General features: G+C 40.8%; 1 protein-coding gene across 2 annotated transcripts in view; it reads left to right on the top strand.

Annotated features, from left to right (window-relative positions):
- Positions 1-2,884, top strand: part of Slc39a8 (solute carrier family 39 member 8) — a 59,174-nt gene extending 56,290 nt beyond the window's left edge. For both annotated transcript variants that reach the window (XM_041656687.1, XM_041656697.1), the window contains exon 9: positions 1,396-2,884. In XM_041656687.1, coding sequence (XP_041512621.1) covers positions 1,396-1,545 — 150 coding nt within the window. In that variant the 3' untranslated portion in view covers positions 1,546-2,884. The remainder of the gene's footprint in view (positions 1-1,395) is intronic.
- The last annotated feature ends 16,848 nt before the right edge of the window (positions 2,885-19,732 follow it).

Below are 19,732 nucleotides of genomic sequence, written 5' to 3'. Positions count from 1 at the left end.
TGTGTGTTTTTATAGGCATCATGAACAGTTTTCTAGAAAATGATGTGTCAGAGTATGAAAATCAAGGAATATTCGTTTGCATTTGGAAGTTAACGTATTACACATATAATTTAATAACAACATCTCTCCTCTCTATTATAACCTCCCAATTCTAAGTGTCTGGTTCAGTTTGCTGTTCAGCGAAGACCCTTGAGAAAGTGAGGATTCAGCTCTTCAGAGAATTATGTCAGGCCCTGTCTTTACTCCAGATGGCCACTTCTTCCTACAGTGTCAATGGCTCCGTTAAAGTTACTCCTTCTATAGGGCTGACACAAGCCATGCCTGGCACAGTAGTTTTGTCATTTTAGAGCTGTCCCCCATTTATCCTGGTAGGAACTTCACACAAGTTCTGGCTTGCCTGTGGACTCTGGGGCTTCCTAGAGCGGCTATATACAGGGCATCACTGCGCAGGTAGCAGACCAGACCAAAACGCGTTTCTGAAACTTGACTTAAACGGCCCCTTGTGAAGCCTTTGCCGTAGGTGCTATTGCCGAGTAAGAGCAAACTTATTTATTTCCTTTTTTGCTGAAACACTTAGGATTTCATTTGTTTTCACTATAATGAAACGATGATAATCTTCAACACTGGACCCACACAATTTATTATAAAACCTTGTTATTTTGTGAAGACAGCAAGCACAGTGGGACAAACTAGAAAAGACAGGAAGTAAATCAAGTTTTTTCAGCACATTGGTTCAGGCAGCTACACAAACTTTTCTTTCCTCCAGCCAGTTTGGGAATGATAAGACAGGTGGGGTAACTGCTTTCTTGGGGTTTCCTGTCCAGGATCAAATTTGAGCAAACCAAAATGTCAGACATCTAATAAAAAGGATCCCAAAGACCACAGAACCACGGTGTGGTGGCACGAGGCAGGGCGATTAGAAGTTCCAGGTCATCATCGGGGACATAGTGAATTGTAGGTCAGCCTGCGCTGAGCAAGAAGCAACAACAGCCAAGCCATATAGAAGACTGAATATCAACAAATAATTTAAAAATACTGTAACATAAGAGGAAAAGTAGTATATATAATGGGAGATGAAGAGGACCCTAGTATAACCAATGAAGGACTATATATATGCCTAGGATGAAACCTGAAGGATTGAATTCCTTAAAATCTGATGTGTAGACAGTGGTATAATGGAAGAGTGGAGGGCAGAATGATCTAAACCAGGCACATCCCCTGTGACTGTGTGTTTTACTCTGGATGCCCATACAAACAAGAATTTCTCCTTATGAGACCCGAACCAAACCTTTGACCTGTCCGAAATAAATGCTCATTTGCTCTGCAGAAACCCCAGACAAGCATTTCGGGTTTCGCCACTAGATGGCGACAGCTGTTTAATAATGTATCTTGTAGTTTCCAGAGATGAACGACATGCTGAGAGAAAAAGTAACTGGAAGGAAAAAAGATTTCACCTTCTTCATGATCCAGAACGCCGGGATGTTAACCGGATTCACCGCCATCCTGCTCATCACCTTGTATGCAGGGGAAATCGAGTTGCAGTAGCTGGAAGAGGAGCACAGTGCTAAGGAAGGAAGGCATTTAACAAGCAATAACACAAAACATCTCCAAAGGGATTTTTTTTTTTTAAAAAAGTGTATCCTATTTAGTTAAAAGAGGATTTTATTCTCAACTTGAGTCTAAGGAATCTAGTGACTGGTTCAGACATGTAAAAGAGCTGACATTTGTTGTTAAAAACATTCCTTAAAAAGTTTTTGGTTTCAGTCTGACATGGCTGGTGGATGGAGGCCTTTGGTAAATACCTGGTTTTCAATGCTTTATGCATATTAGAAAATATCATGAGGCAAAAGAATCTATAAGCAGACACACAGACCCAGAGAATAACCATCTAGGTCACGTATGGTTTTAAAACTTGGTTGAATAAAAACTTCAAGTGTTTTCAGGGTAGTTGATTTCAATTAATGTGTTGGGACGCTTTCAAGGGCAGGTGCATCGGATGTGGGAGAAGATCAAAACAGCTCCTGTCCACCCACGAATGATTCCAGAGCTCTAATGATCCCCGGAAAGAAAGATTGCTCACGGTGTTTGTTCCCTTTCATGTCTCAATCAGCGACTTGTACGATTGTTTTGAAAGCTGTTCCAAAGTAACATGAATTAGGAAATATGAAAGGCGTTGGGCTTAGGGGTTTGTCTTTGAGTGTAAGCTCGACCAGACTCTGCACAAAGATCAGAATGACTTCGCAGTGACTTCCATTGCGGTTCCAACCCTCAGAAATGGCAGAGGACTAAGCAGGACCGGTCAGAACTCATCATCTTCCGGGATTGCTTTGTGATGGTGAAGAATATGTTGGGTGGCAGAAAGAAATTGAATGTAATTTTAAGCAATTTACTTTTTAGAGATAAGCATGATTATTTAGCAGGGAGAATTTCAGTAAATGTAAAATAACAGCTGGGCTGTGCTGTGTCAGAGACTGACTGACGACAGAAGTGTGTGCTCATTAGGAGTGATAGACAGCAGTTGGAAACGTCTTCTTTTGTGTTCAGCGTGTATTTTTCCATATGGTATACCTTTGGAAAAAGCTCAGCACACTGTCATTATTTTTCTACCTTTGGAAAGGGACAGAGTGTGTTGAGTTTTTGACCATTCGTCTGAATTGAGCATCCTAATCTCAATCCACACTCCCAAGTAACTTGAAAAACAGATGATTTAACAGTGATGAAAATTATGAAGAAAAACCAACAGTTATCTCAGGAACTATGTTTTCCTACAGGCCAAAACAATGCAAGTTGGATAGCCATCTAACATATATGTCTGTGTATATTCACCCTGTGTCTGGCAATTGAAAAGTGTCGTTTGACCAAACAGTAAACAACTTTGAAGCCATGAATTGTGTCACCCGTGTTCTTTCATTATGTCTTTGTTTTGATTGACTGCCATGTTCCTGGTGTTATGGGGGAGAGAGACAGATAGGAAATTGATGTTATGTTGTTTATTTCAAAGATATCTAGCAAATAAATCCTACAAAGATTTATTTTTCATTTCAATAAACATAATCCATACTATTACATATTTCCTATCTGTGCTTAATAATATTTGCTTTTTAAAGGTGTAGGTTATATGTATTTAAAAATTATTTCATTTTACTTCATGTGCATTTGTATTTTGCTGGCATATATGTCTGTGTGAAGGTGTTAGATCCTCTGAAATTGGAGTTCCAGGCAGTTGTGAGCTACCACTGTCGGTGCTGGGACTTGAACCTGGGTCCCATGGAAGAGCCGTCAGTGCTCTTAACTCCTGAGCCATCTCTGCAGCCCAGTTATATGTATTTTTGTAGAAACAACTTATTGCACAGTATCTTAAAAAGATAGTTTAGTGATCCTCATTGTCCATGTGGATTGTCTGGAGACTTTTTGATGTACTTTCTATGTATATGTGGCTTTTCACTGTTTTCCTTTACTATGGAGAACCAAGGACATGGGACAATGACGACTCAAAAGATAATTGCATGTTGGAGGCAGAAGGAAAGCCATGATGGCATTCACATTATAATAGCTAACTTTTTTCAAGTAAGCACAATCCTATCAATTAACTTCACTCCCATGGGGGCATTTAGTATACTAGACAAAGATTCTCTAATCTTAATTTTATTTTTTTTGAGGAAGAAAGGATTTATTTCATATTATAGGCTGCAAATCATCATTGAGGGAAGTCAGGGCTGGAACTCAAGCAGGAATGGAAGAAAAACCATGGCAGAACACTGGCTCCTGCCTTTTTCTCTGGCTTGTTTGGCTGACGTTAATAGTAGCTCTCTAGTTGGACTGAAAACCTACTCAACAAGAGGGAAATGATGCCTGGTACTGTAAGCCTAGCTCTCTGTTCAGTGGATATTGGAGGAAAACCTACAGCTACTACTTACTAAACCAGCATAACCATTAGATTTACACACACACACACACACACACACACACACACACACACACTCATCATTAAACTTTAAAGAATGTGTACTAATAGCTGACATTTAAAAGGCACTGTAGCAGACCCAGTTACCATGGTAATACTGTGTCACAAAGCACTTTGGGAAACTGAGGCTCAGAGAGTAGGTCATTTTCTGCCACAGAGGTGCTGGTATTGTCATGGTTTCAGGGTGTGGTTTCCCATTACAGTGGCTGGAACAGCAAGTTCATGTGGCAAAGGACATAGTTGCCCATGTCTAGTTGTGAATAAGGTGCAAACAAGTTTGAGTAGTCTTAAGCAGCCCCTGTGAAATATCTGTTCTTTGCTTTTTACCTGATTAACAATACCTAACATTAACGACAGGCCATCAGAAGTTTCCAGAGTCACCTTCCCCTTCTAATATTTATCTGAACCGTTTTAATGCAAGTAGTTTTTTTTCCCTGCCAATATAGGTTACATGCAACTGTGCTTTAGCTCAGTCCTACTGCGGATAACTGATGTCTTCTTAGCTCCCAGTTACTCTTCTGCCCTGGCTTCTTGCTGCAGCAGCAGTAGGATGTAGCCAGCTTTTGAGCTCAGAGTTGGAAGCCTCTGTAGGCTACATAGGGTCATACTGATTTCTAGATGCTCAGGGAGACCCTAGACCCTGTTGAGTATTTCCGATTTACCACATTCTAATACCTGTCTTGCCTTGCACTACTTGACATTATCTTCCTTAGATCTCTTTGATTTTATCAGGAGGCTCCCATGATTTTCAGGCTATTTCTTAAGATCTGTTTATTTAAGATCTGTTGCAGTACAAGAGGCTCTCAAGTGGATCCTCTTGGCTTTCATCACCAGAGATTCTCCTCCTCCTCCTCTTCCTCCTCCTCCTCCTTCTGCTTTTTTGGTTTTCGAGACAGGATTTCTACCTGACCTGGAACTAGCTCTGTAGACCAGGCTGGCCTCGAACTCACAGAGATCTGCCTGCCTCTGCCTCCCAGTTGCTGGGATTACAGATCATTCTTAATAGATACTTTGCTTTGCACAGCACGGGTTGCAGTCCCTGTACTTGGTTGCTATTCTGTCACTTTCCTTTCTGCATTAGGGATGCACAAAACATTTCTCATGACCACGTGACTTCCTAATTAAAAATTCCTCCACGGTTCCAGAACCAGAGATTCTACTCATAAATTTAAAGTCAGTGAAAAAACTGGCTAAACCAGAAACTCCAAATAATGTTCTGTTAATTAGAAGGTGACTCCCCTCCCACCGCTTCAGAACTTTCCAGATAGATGGCATCCTGCAGGAGTCGGCAATGACATGGCACCCTGAAGGTGGTTCTTCGAGGTAAGAAAATGATAGTATCATGGTGTGGAGGATTTCGTCTTGTATCAGAACTAGGGTTTAAGGGTAAGAAGTTCTCTCCCATTTTCATAGAAGAGCTGTGAGCTGCAACATGGGGCTGGCGCAATAGCCTTAGAAATCCAGACTCCTTCCCTTCGCCTTCTGTGCTGTGTTGGATCTGTGGTTCCCACCTTCCAAGGGGCTTTAAATATCAAGATGGTTTCTAGAGATCTGACTTTGAACTCTAAACTCCACATAGCAGGAACAAAGACTGGATAGAAAGGCAAACAGTTCATGCTCGGCTCTTACTTTAGTTTTTTAAGCAATATTTGTTAGATGTAATATCCAACAGCATCTGTTTCTATCCACTGACAAGAATGAGACACGTGGATAGACCAGCCTTTAGCTAGGCAATGCTGCATTCAGCTGGATGCACTCCTATGGGGGGGGGGGGATCAAGATTTTGTCACTAAGAGAAGCACAGAATGACTGTGCATTTTGGCCATCCTTCTTGTCTGAACAGGTTTGTACCTATTTGGTTGGTTCTGAGTGTGTGTGTATATGAGCCAGAAATTAATGTTCAAAGTTTTTCTCAATCCTCTCCAATCCCACTATTTTGGAGAAAGAGTCTCTCACTAAACCTAGAGTTTACTAAGTCAGCTAGATTATCAGGCTAGCAGGCCTCAGAGAGCCTCTTGTCTCCACACCTCTGAGATTAGAGGCATTTCCTGCGGATCTCACCTCAGGCATTCATATTTATGCAGTACACACCTTTCCTGTCTCTAGCCAATGACCACTATGATAGTTTTATTTGTTTTTATTAGTGTAGTAGGAGCTGCGGGGCTGCATTCCGCCACCCAGCTCCCGCCACCGGCTAGCTTTACCCGAAATAACAACACACAAACTGTATTCTTTTAAACATTGCTTGGCCCATTATATCTAGCCTCTTCTCAGCTAACTCTCGCACCTGGACTAGCCCATTTCTAATAATGTGTGTAGCACCCCAAGGTGCGCTTACCGGGAAGATTCTAGCCTACATCCATCCTGGGCTGGAGTTCATTGCGTCTGCCACAGAGAGGGGAGCATGGCCTCTCTGAGCTCACTTCCTCTTCCTCCCAGCATTCTGTTCTGTTTACTCCACCCACCTATGTTCTAACCAATAAAATGGGCCAAGGCAGTTTCTTTATTTTTTAACCAATGACCTTCCTCCATCATATTAGCATGCATTAATTATGTAGGAGAATGGGTTTTATTTTGCTTTTTTCACACACATGCTCAGTGTATTTTGACCTTTTCACAATACACATAATGTATCTTGCCATTTTCACATACAGATTGTTTTTTCCTTTTTCCACACACTAACATATTTTTGCCATTTTCACAGGTATAATATATTCTGACATTTTTGCATACACAATGTATTTTTTTATTTCCACACACACAAAAGTATTTTGAAACACACATAATGTATTTTGAGATTCGTGTGCACACACACACACTGAATGTACTCTGATCACACTCCCATTGCTCTTTCTCACTGCTGCTAACCCCAGTTCCTTCATTTTCAACTTTCTCTTCCTCTCCTTCCACACCTTATCTTTTGGTGACCCAATGACTTTAATTAGTGCTACCTTCAGGAGTAAGAGTGAGGGCCTGGTTATAGGAGCAGAGGCATCTTACTGACAGCTACACCACTGATGAAAGTCTCTTGCCTTCCCCAGTAGCCATCAATGCCATGAGACCCTCAGGGAAGGGGAAGAGTGCCTTCCCTAAATGCCCCTGCCCCCTGCATGGCAGGAGATTGACAGTTAGAGCCAGTGTCATTCACACACATTTTCCTCATTATTTTTCTCCCTTAGTCTGTTATGAGTGGTATTCAACTTACTTTAAAAATTTTGTCTTTAATAGATAGTGTAAAGTTTAACGAAACTTCAAAAAATTAGTTATGCATTAGAAAAACCACGATGAGTAAATTCATATCCACAATTATGAAATTAAATGCTATCAGAAGAAATTAGCAATGAATTTTAAAAATCACGTGTTTTATCTGTGTGCTGGTTATTTCTAGACATGTTGCATAAGGAAAGTTAGGTGTAAAATGTTGTCTGTTATATAATTTTTGCAGAAAACAATTTGAAAATATTTTGTTAGAATAAGTAAATAAAATAAATTATGGGTAATAAAGTGGTCTGCACACAAAAATCTCAATTTCATCTATTTGGTTTGAGACTCTGTTTACAACTTAAAGTTGTATGATTTTACATTCCCCAGGGTTAGAACAATGCTCATGTCATGCCAAGTTTCAACCAGAAGGCCTAGACAATCCTATTTCCAAAACAGGTCTCAAAGGCCAATAAGAAGTCAAACCAAAATTGAATTTTATTTGCTCCAAATATGCTCCTCAAAAATCAGTGCCAACAGCAACCCAATGAAATGGGTCTTGTTTTGAATGCTAGGCCAGGCTGCTGCTGAGAAGCCAGAGGGAGACTGCAGGCATTTCAGGAAACATCTGTGTAGAGCAGAACAGGAGTCCTCCCACCCACATAGCAACACACAGCAGGGGAGCTCCTTCCTCATGAAACACCTGGCAATGTCAGTCCTGGCGAGCTCACTGTGGTGCCTGCTTCCTGGAAAGAACTGTTGATTAAATATCTTCTGTCCATTGTGGCAGAGCTTGTGTTGAGATATCAATCGAAAGCTGGGTGGCAGGATGTCAATAAATGATACAGGGAGCATGACCCAAATGATCTTAGTCAATTATGATGAATGGACATCTATTCTTCACAATTCTTTCTTTTTGTTTCTACAGAAGTTTAAGTTGTCCAAAATTCATTTTAACAAAGGAGCATCAACAAGATTGGTATAATAATGGACAATGAGGTTAGTTATTGATTTTGCTTGTCTGTCTTCCCACTGACTCTTTTGACTCCTTATGGCTCAAGAAGCCTTCTCGTCCAAAGGACCAAGAAGTCTACTATTAGTTTTGAAAAGGCTATGAAATCAGTGTTTCAAAGAAAAATCTGTACACCACTCTTCACAATAGTCAGAGAACTGATGTGTCCCCTGACATACGAACGGATAAAGAGAATATGACATATTTATACAATGGCACAGTGTTCTACTGCAAAAGGTATGGTCCTGTCATTTGTAGCAATGTGAACATTATATTGGTGGAACAAGTTAGACTTAGAAGACAAATACATGTTCTCACTCACATACAGAAGCTAAAAATTTAATCTCACAAGAGGAGGAAGTGAAGGCTGGGAGTTGGCATTGTAAGTGGGAGGAGAAGGTGGTTAAGGTGTGTGAAGTTCACAGAGCTAGGAGGAGTAAATTATTATTTTGGACATCACAGTAAGATAGTGACTATAATTGACAAAAATGAACTGACTATTAATACAGAGGGTTTTCATTGTCTCAACCCCAAGAAATGTCAAATGTCTGAGGTGATAGCTTGGCACCTATCTGATCTGATCATTGTACACTGTGTACATATATTGAGGCATCAGACTGTACCCACAGATAGGTATGATTATGCCTTAATCAAAAAAAAAAAAAACAAGAAAGTTTTCTCCAGAGCAGAGCTGTTTATTCTATCTATGGTGAGAGCCTTGTCTGTGGGTGTTATTTCCAGTTTGTCACAGGTTGGTACTTTGTAACAGAATACACAAAAATTAACAGAGAAATGAAATAAAATTCAGAATAAAGAGAGAGAATCTGAACTCTGTTTCATATTAGGGAGTAATAGACATATGTGCAATGATACCAGATTGCTGTGGGGTTTACTGATGCGTGCTCTTGGTTTCTATACGTACTCAGTTTCTGTACTTGACTCATCTAAGGAACAGTTCCTGAACCAGCAGCTCAGGCTTCTCCTCAGCTTCTCTAATCACTGACTCTGTCCCCTTGGTCTGGAGTAGTCAGTTTTGCTGACTTTGATTAATTTGCATGAGTAAACCACTAAAAAATTACTGTAGATATTTTGAATGTAATTGTTCCCCATAAGCTCATAAGGAGTGACACTATTAGGAGGTATGGCTCTGTTGGACTATGTAAGGCCTTGGAGAAAGTGTGTCGCAGTGGAGGTTGACTTTGAGGTCTCATATATGCTCAAGCCATACCCAGTGTCTCAGAGCACTTCCTGTTGCGTGCAGATCAAGATGTAAAACCCGCAGCTCCTTCTCCAGCACGGTCTGCTTGCATGCTGTTATGTCCCACCATGATGATAGTGGACTGAATCTCTGAAACTGTAAGCCACCCCACAAAATGTTTTCCTTTATAAGAGTTGCCATGGTCATGGTGTCTCTTTGCAACAAACTGGGTTATTACTGTCATAGGTCTGACTATGCTACCTATGCATGAAAGATCATTTTTTTCCTGTTAGGAGGAGATATTTATGTAGGATTATGATTATTTTAAGTTGATGACTTTTAAATGTTGCTGTTTTTTCAATGAGTATGTGTACAAGTGCTTTAAATGATGTATTACTTTTCTATTGCTGTGATAAAACACATGACCAAGACAACTTATAAAACAAAGTATTTGAATGGGCTTACAGTGCCAGGGGGTTGGAGTCCATGAGTGGAGGTGTGGTGGCTGGAATAGTTAAGAGCTCACATCTAAAGCTACAAGCAGGAGGTAGAGTGAACAGTGAGAAAATCTCCCAAACCTTTTGACACCTTAAATCCCACTCCCAGGGTCATTCTTCTTCCAACAAGTCCATACCTGCTAATCCTTCCCAAACAGTTTCTCCAACTGGGGACTAAATATTCAAACCTAAGAGCCAATAGGGTCCATTCTCTTTCAGATGATCACAAATGATAAAATACCAGTCAGGATTTTGGTTTCAGTTTTCCATTTTTTTTAAGACTTTCAGTTTTTCAATTGGCCTATGTTATAAATGTTAATAGATATGATTAGGGGAAAAAGAAAAGCTTTTAATTTATAAATGTGAAAGTTTTAGGAAAATGTGACATACTTCACACCTTCCCAACTATCCTCCCTTTTGTTTATCACTTCTGTTAGTAACTTCAATCTTTATGACATTTTACTTCTACATCTTTGTGATACACTGCAAGTGGTGAATGAGAAGTAAGTACGTGGGGTGATTGTGACCCCTGGAGCATGTCAGAGTATGCTGGGGATTTGTCTATTTAAGAGAATAAAGAAGATGCTCCCTGTAGGTGGAATTTGTTTTTGTTGGTTGCCAGCTCCCAAATAACCACACAGAGATGTAATATTAATTATAAACATTTAGTCAATAGCTTATACTTGCTGCTAAATAGCTCTTACAACTTAAATTAACTCATCTTTCCTATCTACCTTCTGCCATGTTGTGGTATCTTCTTTCAGCACAGCACATTCATCTTGCTTCTCTCTTTGTCTACTCAAGACTCCCGAGACTCCACCCTTCTTCTTCCCAGCATCCTCCTAGTCTGGCTCTCCCACCCAATCTCTTCCTGCCTGGTATCAGTCAGTCAGCTCTTTATTAACCAATGGGGGTAATAGACATTTACAGTGTACAAAGATTGTTCCACAGCAGGTCCCTGTTCTTTCCCGAGATACATTTGATTTGAGTTTGGGAATAGTTGCAGACTTTGAGGAGGAGAATAATTTTGTATCCATATATAAGTCACGTAATCCTGATTTTTAGATGAATTCTTAAGTGGCTACCCTGCTTCTACCTGTGTTGATTGGCACAGATTTAAGGAAGCGACTGAAAAGCCTTTGGTGTTTTTAACCAGGACTGGGTTCTTATTTATTCATTCATTGAAGAAATGGTGGTGGACAGATGCTCAGAGCCAAGCATTTTAAAGATGGTGATTGTCTGTTGGGGAATTAAGACTGGAAAGTGTCTTTCCCAAATGTTTCTCAAAGCTGAAATTAATGCCTTGTGACACATCTGTACAGAATGCGTAGAGGTAAAAATGATTTCTGAAAAGGGCTCAGCGGGCGCCAAGGAACTAGATCATCCTTCAACCTAGTTTTAAAACATAGAATTGCAGCTCCTATTTCAAGATCAGGTGTAAAAATAGATAATGTAGAGTGAGGAAAATTTCATTAAATATAACATTTAAATGCTATAGTATTGACCTATTGTCAATCAGTCTGTAGTTATTAGCCAAGAAGTGCTTTTACTAATTTACATTACGTTATATTACTTTGTTCATTCACTATCTCTTATAACTGCTATGTACTAGGTGCTACTTCCTCTAAACATGGTTTCCTTTAAAAACAATTCCTATATATGTATAATCATCAAAATGTCTCTGGGGAAACTATAGCATGTTTTCTTAACTAAAAATTTGCTTATTTTCAGTTATGTTAGTTTTAAACATTAATTTTATGTCATTGGAAATTTTCCTTCCCCCCCTTTTTTATTTTCACCTTTTATTTTTGCTTCCAGTCAATGGATTTCTAGGCCAGGGTGAGGTAATTGAGGTCCGTGAGAGTCGTTGATATTGCCTAGCCCCAATGTACGCTGTGAACACAAGAATTGGAAACTCTAATCCAGTTATTTGATGTGTTTCCTTTCTATGGCTGAGGGCTTGATTCACAGCTGCAGCTAGGCCACCGTGAGCTGCTGTAGCCAAAAGGATCGGGATCAGACCACCCAGCACGGAAACGAATAGTCCACCTGGCCTCACCGTGTGGTTTCACAGTTCAGATCACCTGTACTCAAACGTTTTGAAACGTTAAAGACACGTTCACTGTTAAATGGGATTCCTGCGGCTGGTAAGACGAAAGCTATTTAAGCTTCCGTCACGTGCAAGATGCACCGGGAAAGAGTTTGCTGTTAGGCCCCTGAGAGTAGCATTAAGAGCAATTAGTGTATGCTGGTCTGTGTTCAAGCAGATTCATCTCTGATTCTGGAAGCTGTTTATTTCTTCTGGGTGATATAAAAACACTAGGTTTTTTTCCCCCCTAGTTCTTGGTTTATGATCTTTTGTCTTGGCCCACCCTGGGAAAATGACAGCATGTTACACCCGCCTCCCGGAAGTGGGTGCTTGTCCAGATTCTCCTGTGGGAGGCTTAGCACAACCTTTGCTCTGGTCTCCTGAGTCCCTCTTTTCTAGGCCAATTCTTTACATTTGTTGTTAGTTTTATAATTTTTGGAATATTTATTTAGAAATAACCATTTATTTCTTTAGAAAAGCAGCAGGTATATTGTGTGGGTAAAGCGTTTTTGGAACTCAAGAGACCAGGTCTTTAATCCTACATCTGACGACTAGGAGCTGTGAGAAGCAGGTCACAGGCTTAGTCTGCCAGTTTCCCTTTCTATAAAATAAGGATAATAATTTCCATCTCACAGAACTAAATGTGACTGCATGAAACAGACCTGATAAGTGGCAGATATGACCATGTTTGGATTCTCCTGCCTCGACCTCTCAAGTACTGGAACAGCAGGAATACATCCCTATGCTTAGCATTTGATGCTATTTTTACGGCCTCCCAGTTGCCCTAGATCTGTACTCCTGTTTAGTAGGGATATTATTGAAGCACCCTATGACATTTTCATTTAAAGCTCTGATGCTTATTAGCAAGTAATATGCGAGATTATTGAGATTTCTGCTTGGATTCAGAGGCACTTATTAAATAATGAGTCATTTCCAGTTTGCCCAACCGAGGATGCTTTGATTTTAGTTTTTGTTTGGTATTTCCAATTTCTTTGTAGTTATGGTGTTTTTCAGGTATACATGAGTTATCTCAAAAATGCTGCAGAGTTTTTTTTTTCTCTTTCTTAGATTGCCTTTACTGGGAGAGATACCATTTAATGTATCCCAAAACATGATTCTAATATTTCTTTAGAACTTTATGTTCACTGAAACTTCCCTTAAGAATTTACATAATTCCATAACCATTTTAACTTTACAAACTATGTGGAACAAATAATACCACCATTATAATTTAGATGAGGAAAGTCAGCTCCAGGGAAGCGGTGATAGGTAGGAATTAGATGTTAAAATCTCTCATTTGAATGGTTTTGCTTGTTCTAGTTTGTTTACTATTATTATTATTATTATTTTTTAATTTGATTTTCATCACCGTCATCATTTGTGTGTGGTGGGGGACGAGTGTGCCACCGAAAGCAATCAGAGAACAACTTTCTAATGGCCATTCCTTGCCTCTCATTGTGAGTTCCCCGTCTCAGGTGGCCCTTCTCGTGCGGCACGTGCCTTTGCCTGCTGATCCTGCTTGACTAATTTTATTTAAATAAAGCACAGTTGACCACGAGCCTGCTCTGGATCCTGAAATTCCTTTGAATCTTTGATGCACAGGACTGTGTATGTCTTCATATCATAGCAGGCACGTAAAAACAAATATCCACGTGTTCTCCGTTCTCAGTTCAGCTCACGCGTGAACTCCAGCACAGCAGGTCCCACTGACAGAGCCCATTGCCTCTGCAAGGAAACAAAGGGCCCCAACGAAATCCAAAGAATGAAAATGACATGGAAGCTAGACTGAATGATAATCTTGCAAGATCGGGTTGATTGGCAGGAGTACCCAGGGCAGTAACAGTTAACTAATATTCCCTACAGCGCTCTCCACTGACTGAATATTATGTGGCAACTGATATTCCTGCATGTTTAGGAATTGCTATTTTTTCATAGGGTGTCCTTCTATTCCTTTCCCCATTTACATCTCTCTTTGTCTCTCTTTCTCTCTATCCATGGTTTCCATGGTTAACAAACACTTTGCTTTACAGACTGACTTAACGCATCCTGATTGCCAAGGGACTTTTCAGAGGCACACGTTTAGTAAGGTCTGCAAGCTATTTTGTAATTTTCCACACTGAGCTAACACCTGGTTTGAGTAAGAGTAGCCAGGAGGGTCCCAATAAGCAGGAGCTGGCTAGCAGGGGCCCAGTGCCTCCCACTTATCTGTAGCATATAAACCTAAGCCTACTCAAGGCCTTTTTTTTCCCCTTGAAAATGGGCCAGGGTGTTTTCATTTGCTACACTCCTACCTAATAAGGCATCCCAGGTCTGCTGGTGCCTGATCCTCAGAAGTGTGTGTAAGCGAGTGCCGAAGACACGCCAAACAACAACGTCTCCCCATCAGTCTCGCTCCAGAGAATGAGGAAAGATAAACTCATTCCAACGACGGGCCAGGAAAATGGGCAAGCGGCACATGGTAACAGCTCCTAGCTAAGAACAAAGAATGCTGTATTCAAACAGTCACGTTGCTGTCTTGGCATCAAGATTCCCAGCAGTACGCCAGACTCCTGCAGTAAAACGACCTGTGAAAGTCTTAGAAACATTTTGTGAGATTTATGGTTTTATTTTATATGTGTGAGTGTTCTGTTTGCATGGGCGCTGTATATGTACCGTGTGAATGCCTGCTACTTACAGAGGTCAGAGGAAGGTGTTGTACCCCCTGGAGCTGCAGTTATGGATGGTCGTGAGCCACCATGTGGGTGCTGGGAACTGAACCTGGGTCTTCTGCAAGAGCAGGAAGTGCTCTCGGTCTCTGCGCCATCTCTCCTGTGTAAGTCTTTTGACTCAGCTTCTCCACGTATTATTAGAGCATGTAGTACTTTTCCCCTCTCTCATTTGGAACTTTCTTATCAAGGCTCATCTGGGGCTATGGTGGCTGCGGTGGCTCAGTTGCTGAGCTTTTGCTTTGTGTCCACCGTTTATCCCCAGTACTCACAGTGTGGATCTGTGTCACCGTTTGAGGAATCGAGAACCCCTGGGCCCCTACTACCTTTTTCTATTTATTTGGAGTAATCAGGTTCACCCGAGCCAGAGAGTAAGACCATTTCTGTGTTGTCCGCTAATTCAGTGTATCGAGGTAGAGATGGAGCTGAGTTTTCCTAGTTTTTATCCCAATAGATTTTAAAGACAAGAGGAAGCAAACTCACCCATAGAAGTACTCAATAGTTTATGAATGCGTGCACACACATGTGAGTGTGTGCAGGCTTGTGTGTGTAGATGCATGTGGAAGCCGGTTGTTGATGATAGTTTCTTCTGTCATCATTAAATTTATGTTTCTGGACTTTAAGTAAAGCCGAGTCCACTGAAGACCAGCTGGTCTGTAAGCTACGGCCTCCTTCCAGCTCTCCCTCTCCAGCGGTGGGGTTTCAGGAGTTCTCTGCCGTGTCCACCCTTCCTGCTTGGGTTCTGTGGATTAAACTCAGGTCCCCATTTTCGTGCAAGAGGCCTTACTCTCTGACCCACCTCCCCAGCCCGACAGCCCTGTTGCTTTATAAACGATCTTACTTGCTTTGCAGTGACAGTTGAGATGGACACCCATCCTTTTGGAACCCTCCTGGGAATCTGCTGTCATCATCTATGTTTAGGAGGCAGCAGAATGTAAATCCATTGCTTTGGGGCTGAAAGACTCGAGCTCAAATTTCAGGTCCCTGAGAATCAGCTGTGAGCCATACGATTGGCCAAAACACACCTGCAAAATGCAGGGAGGAATGGTGTTTTCCTCGGGGACCGCTGACTTGAAGCAGCTAACATCTCCATGGTTCTTTAAACTGGGCCTGGTTTGTAATGAGTGCTCGTTGGTACCGGTAGAAGTCATCCGGGCTTGTTGGCCCTGCAAATGAAGGACCTGGACAGCAGCTAGTGCTGGCATCACAATTACCCACCTATCTCTCCATCTGTATCTGTCTCATCATCAGTTTCTCCGTCTATCTACTTTCAGTGCTGGGGCCAGAATCCAAGGCCTCATTTAATTAGGCAAATGCTTTGCCGTTGAGTAATAGCCTTAGACACTTATAATGACAATAATAATATTGACTGTGTTCTCATTGTCTTAACTTATCCATTTTAGAGGATGATTTTGATAAAGCTATTAATAGAAATTCCAGTTACTGTGCCCAGAGCTCCTGTTATGAAATTGATATATTATTTTGTTGTTGAGTTTTAATTGCACATGCTCAGTAAAGTACAGACTGTTTTCTTGCTCACTTGAACTTCAGTACCAAACTGGACCTGAGGGCAGACGAGCTGTGGGTATGAGGATGTGTCTGCACGCGTCTCAGTAAGCTCCATGGAGAAGGAGAGGCAATTATGTTAAACTTTCTGCAAATCCACGGTCATCAAGGAAGCCACAGTTAGTTAATGACAGAACAACTCAGTCCTCATTCCTGTGTTGATTTCTGCGCTCTGAACCACTTCATTGCCTTTGTGTTCGGACGAAGGGATAGCCTTCGTGTAGGCTCTAAACCCAAGGTGATTTAGGCCTCTGTTTTCTGTCTATGCTTGCATGGTCTTAAAAAACAAAACAAAGCCGGGCGGTGGTGGCGCACGCCTTTAATCCCAGCACTCAGGAGGCAGAGGCAGGTGGATCTCTGTGAGTTCGAGACCAGCCTGGTCTACAAGAGCTAGTTCCAGGACAGGCTCCAAAACCACAGAGAAACCCTGTCTCGAAAAACCAAAAAAAAAAAAAAAAAAAAAAAAAAACCAAAAAAAAACAACAAAACAAAATGATTTCCCCCTTGTTGTGAGAACATGTGCATAACAGTTTCAAGTGTGAAATAATTTGCATAAATAAGGATTAATTTCTTTCTAAGAGAAGATAGCCAATACCAATTTAGATTGTTTGAACTGGTTGAGAGTTGTGTTTCACGAATTGGAGTGATGACCTTTTAAGAACTGGGCTAGTTTTATTTGAAGGCAGGTGGGCTTGGTGGGGGAGAGGGGTCTGTGGTAAACTCTCCAGTTGGTACAACTGGGTGAAGATATGTAAGAGGACTCTGGGGAGGATGCACCGGGGTCTGTCAGGAAGCAGCTTGTGCCATTTTGTGTGTGTGTGTTTTTTATGGTAGGACTAATTATCAACATGAAAATTCCTTTGGAACCCAGTTTCAAAGAGGAGGCCATCAAAATGCTACACCTGTGAGCAGGTGGCTGCCAGGTCTGGCCCTCAGTTTCCCCAAGAGTTCCACTTAAAAAAATAAAAAAAGAACTCAAGGTTTGAAAAATACTGATAACTAGAACCTAGGAATATCTTTATTAAATTTGTCATTTTAAGATACCAAGTGAAGTACTCTTAAGTTGTTAAGCGTTTTTCATATTTTCTTTTTTTTAATTATGTGTGTATATGTGAGCATGTGCACATGTGTGTGCACATGAGCTCAGGTACCTGCAGAGGCCAAAGGACTCCCTTGCAGCTGAGATAATTGGTGGTTGTGACCCAACCATCACGGGTGCTCTGCAAGATCAATACATTCCCTCTTAACCCCTGAGTCATCAAATAGCCCCTCCTTTTTTATATTTTTAAGGTATACTTATAAAGAGGATCTGACAACATTTCTGGAAAGAAGTAGGCAACACATGTTTTATGCTCTCTGGGCCGACTTGTAAGACTGAGTCTATGATATCCATGCTTAGAGAAGACAAATTCCCAGAATTAAAAATATAGTAATAATTATAATCACCACCGTGTCTAAGCTTTTATAATGCAGGTTGGCTAACGAGAAGAATTGAGTTCTCCTTTTGAAAAATAGCATTTTGCTTAATTGGGATTCAAGTTAATGTTCCCCATAAGAAATTGATTAGCAATGCTCATCTGCACAAACAGCCTTGACTTGTGAGCTGTGCACGCACAGCGGGCGGGGCTTTGATTCATGGGCCTGTCAAAAGACGAAATTGCTATTAAGCTGAAAGAAGTTTCGCCTCAAACTCTCTCTGTTATTGGCTGATAAAGTTTGGCTCGAAACCGTTTCCAAACATTGAACGGCATGCTGGATCGATGAAGGAAAAACCCTGACTGTGTAGTATCCATCTGTAACCAAGCAACTGAAATCCAATTGCCTGGCCTCAGCCAATTACAGCCAGCAGTAAAGCTTGAGCCAGTCACAAACTGCCAACCGGTCCCACTGTATCAAAGGAGACCAATGCCTTGTAGCAGGCACGCTGATTGCTGCCAGTTAGGCTGTTTCTGTGTGTCTCTTCCTTTGTATTCTAATTTTTAAAAACTTTTAGAAAACTGTTGAGATCATAATTACAACATTTCTCCTTCCCCTTTTCATCCCTCAGGCCTCCCATGAATCCTTCCTTGTTCTCATGCAAATTTATGGCCTCTTATTTCATTAATTGTTATTGCATGCATATATGTATAAGGATATACATATATTCTTACAGACAACCTAGTCAGTCTGTACAATGGTCCCTGTATGCATGTCTTCAGGACTGAGTGTTTAGTTCTGGGCACCAACAGGTCTTCCTTTGTTTGGTAGAACTCTCTCTTCCTCTCGCGGCTAGTATGGACACTCAGTCATCTTTGGTATGTAGCGCTGGCCTGTTCTAGAACCTTTTATTTGATTTTAAAATTCCTTTATTTCTTTGAGGCAGATCTTGTCCCACTGGTCTAAAATTCACTGTGGCCCAGGTTGGCCTTGACTTCGTATTGGTGCTCCTCAGTGCCGCTCTTCCCTCGTGGCGGAGGTACCAGTGCCAGCATTTCTGGAGAGAAAAGGGAGGTGAGGTGGAGACAGGCTAACATTCAACGGTGGCACCCAACAGAGTCCTATCTATCAGTTGCACAAATACACTCCTAAGTTAATTGGCTTCATTTCTCATGAATCTCTCCACACTTGATTGTCATATTGGGCCCAGTAAAATTGCTTAGCCCAAATTGAAGGTCTCTAACAAATGTTATTTAGCTGGTCATAGTTGTGGAACTCTGTTCTGGAATAAACTTCATCAGGAAAGCAGCAATTAGGTTATTTATTTATTTATTTGTATTTTTTTTATTGGAAAAAATATATTTTAAACTACAATATATTCTGATCATGGCTTTCCGTTTCCCAATTCCTCCCAGATCCTCCCCAGTTTCTCCTCTACCCAAATGCACACGGTTTCTTTCTTTCTCTCATTAGGATACACGCAAAAAAAAAAAAAATCTAAACCAAAATGAGATAAAATAAAAACAAGCAAAACAGAACAGGACAAAGCAAACAAACAAAAGATAAAGAGTCAAAGAAAAAGTTCAGGAAACACACAGATATGGAGACACGGCTTTCAGGTGTTTTGTTTCACAGTGAGAGCAACGGGCCAGCTTCTCGCTGTTAGGTGTTCAGTGATATTTTTCTGTTCGCAGGTGGAATTACAACTCCCAGTGTATATAAAGTTTTAGTGAAAAAGAAACTCAAAAATTCTCCTCAGGAGTCTTTTCCAGAAAGGAATTTGTCAAAATATGTCAAGAAAGCTAAAAAAAAAAAAAAAAAAAGCACATTCACACTTTGTTTGACCCAGTAATTTAATTTCTAAGAATTTAACCTGGTGAGGATTGTACCAGAGTACTTAAGAGCAAGGTTAGTCATTGTTCGTGTGAAAATCTGTGCACATCTTAACTGCTTGATTGTAGTATTATCAGTAATAGAAATTACTAATTAGCATATTAGAAATTAATATATTATTGCAGACATAAAATTGGTTGTAGGTCCATCCTGAGTTACTGTGGATTTTGATTTGTGGACAGGGAAATCTG

Source organism: Microtus oregoni, unplaced genomic scaffold, assembly GCF_018167655.1.
Source record: "Microtus oregoni isolate MIOR12 unplaced genomic scaffold, Mior012 000000F_ref0000247, whole genome shotgun sequence".
In the NCBI taxonomy this organism is placed as follows: Eukaryota; Metazoa; Chordata; class Mammalia; order Rodentia; family Cricetidae; genus Microtus; species Microtus oregoni.
The sequence above is the reverse complement of the archived record's forward strand: the minus strand, read 5'-3'. Positions and strand labels throughout refer to the sequence as shown.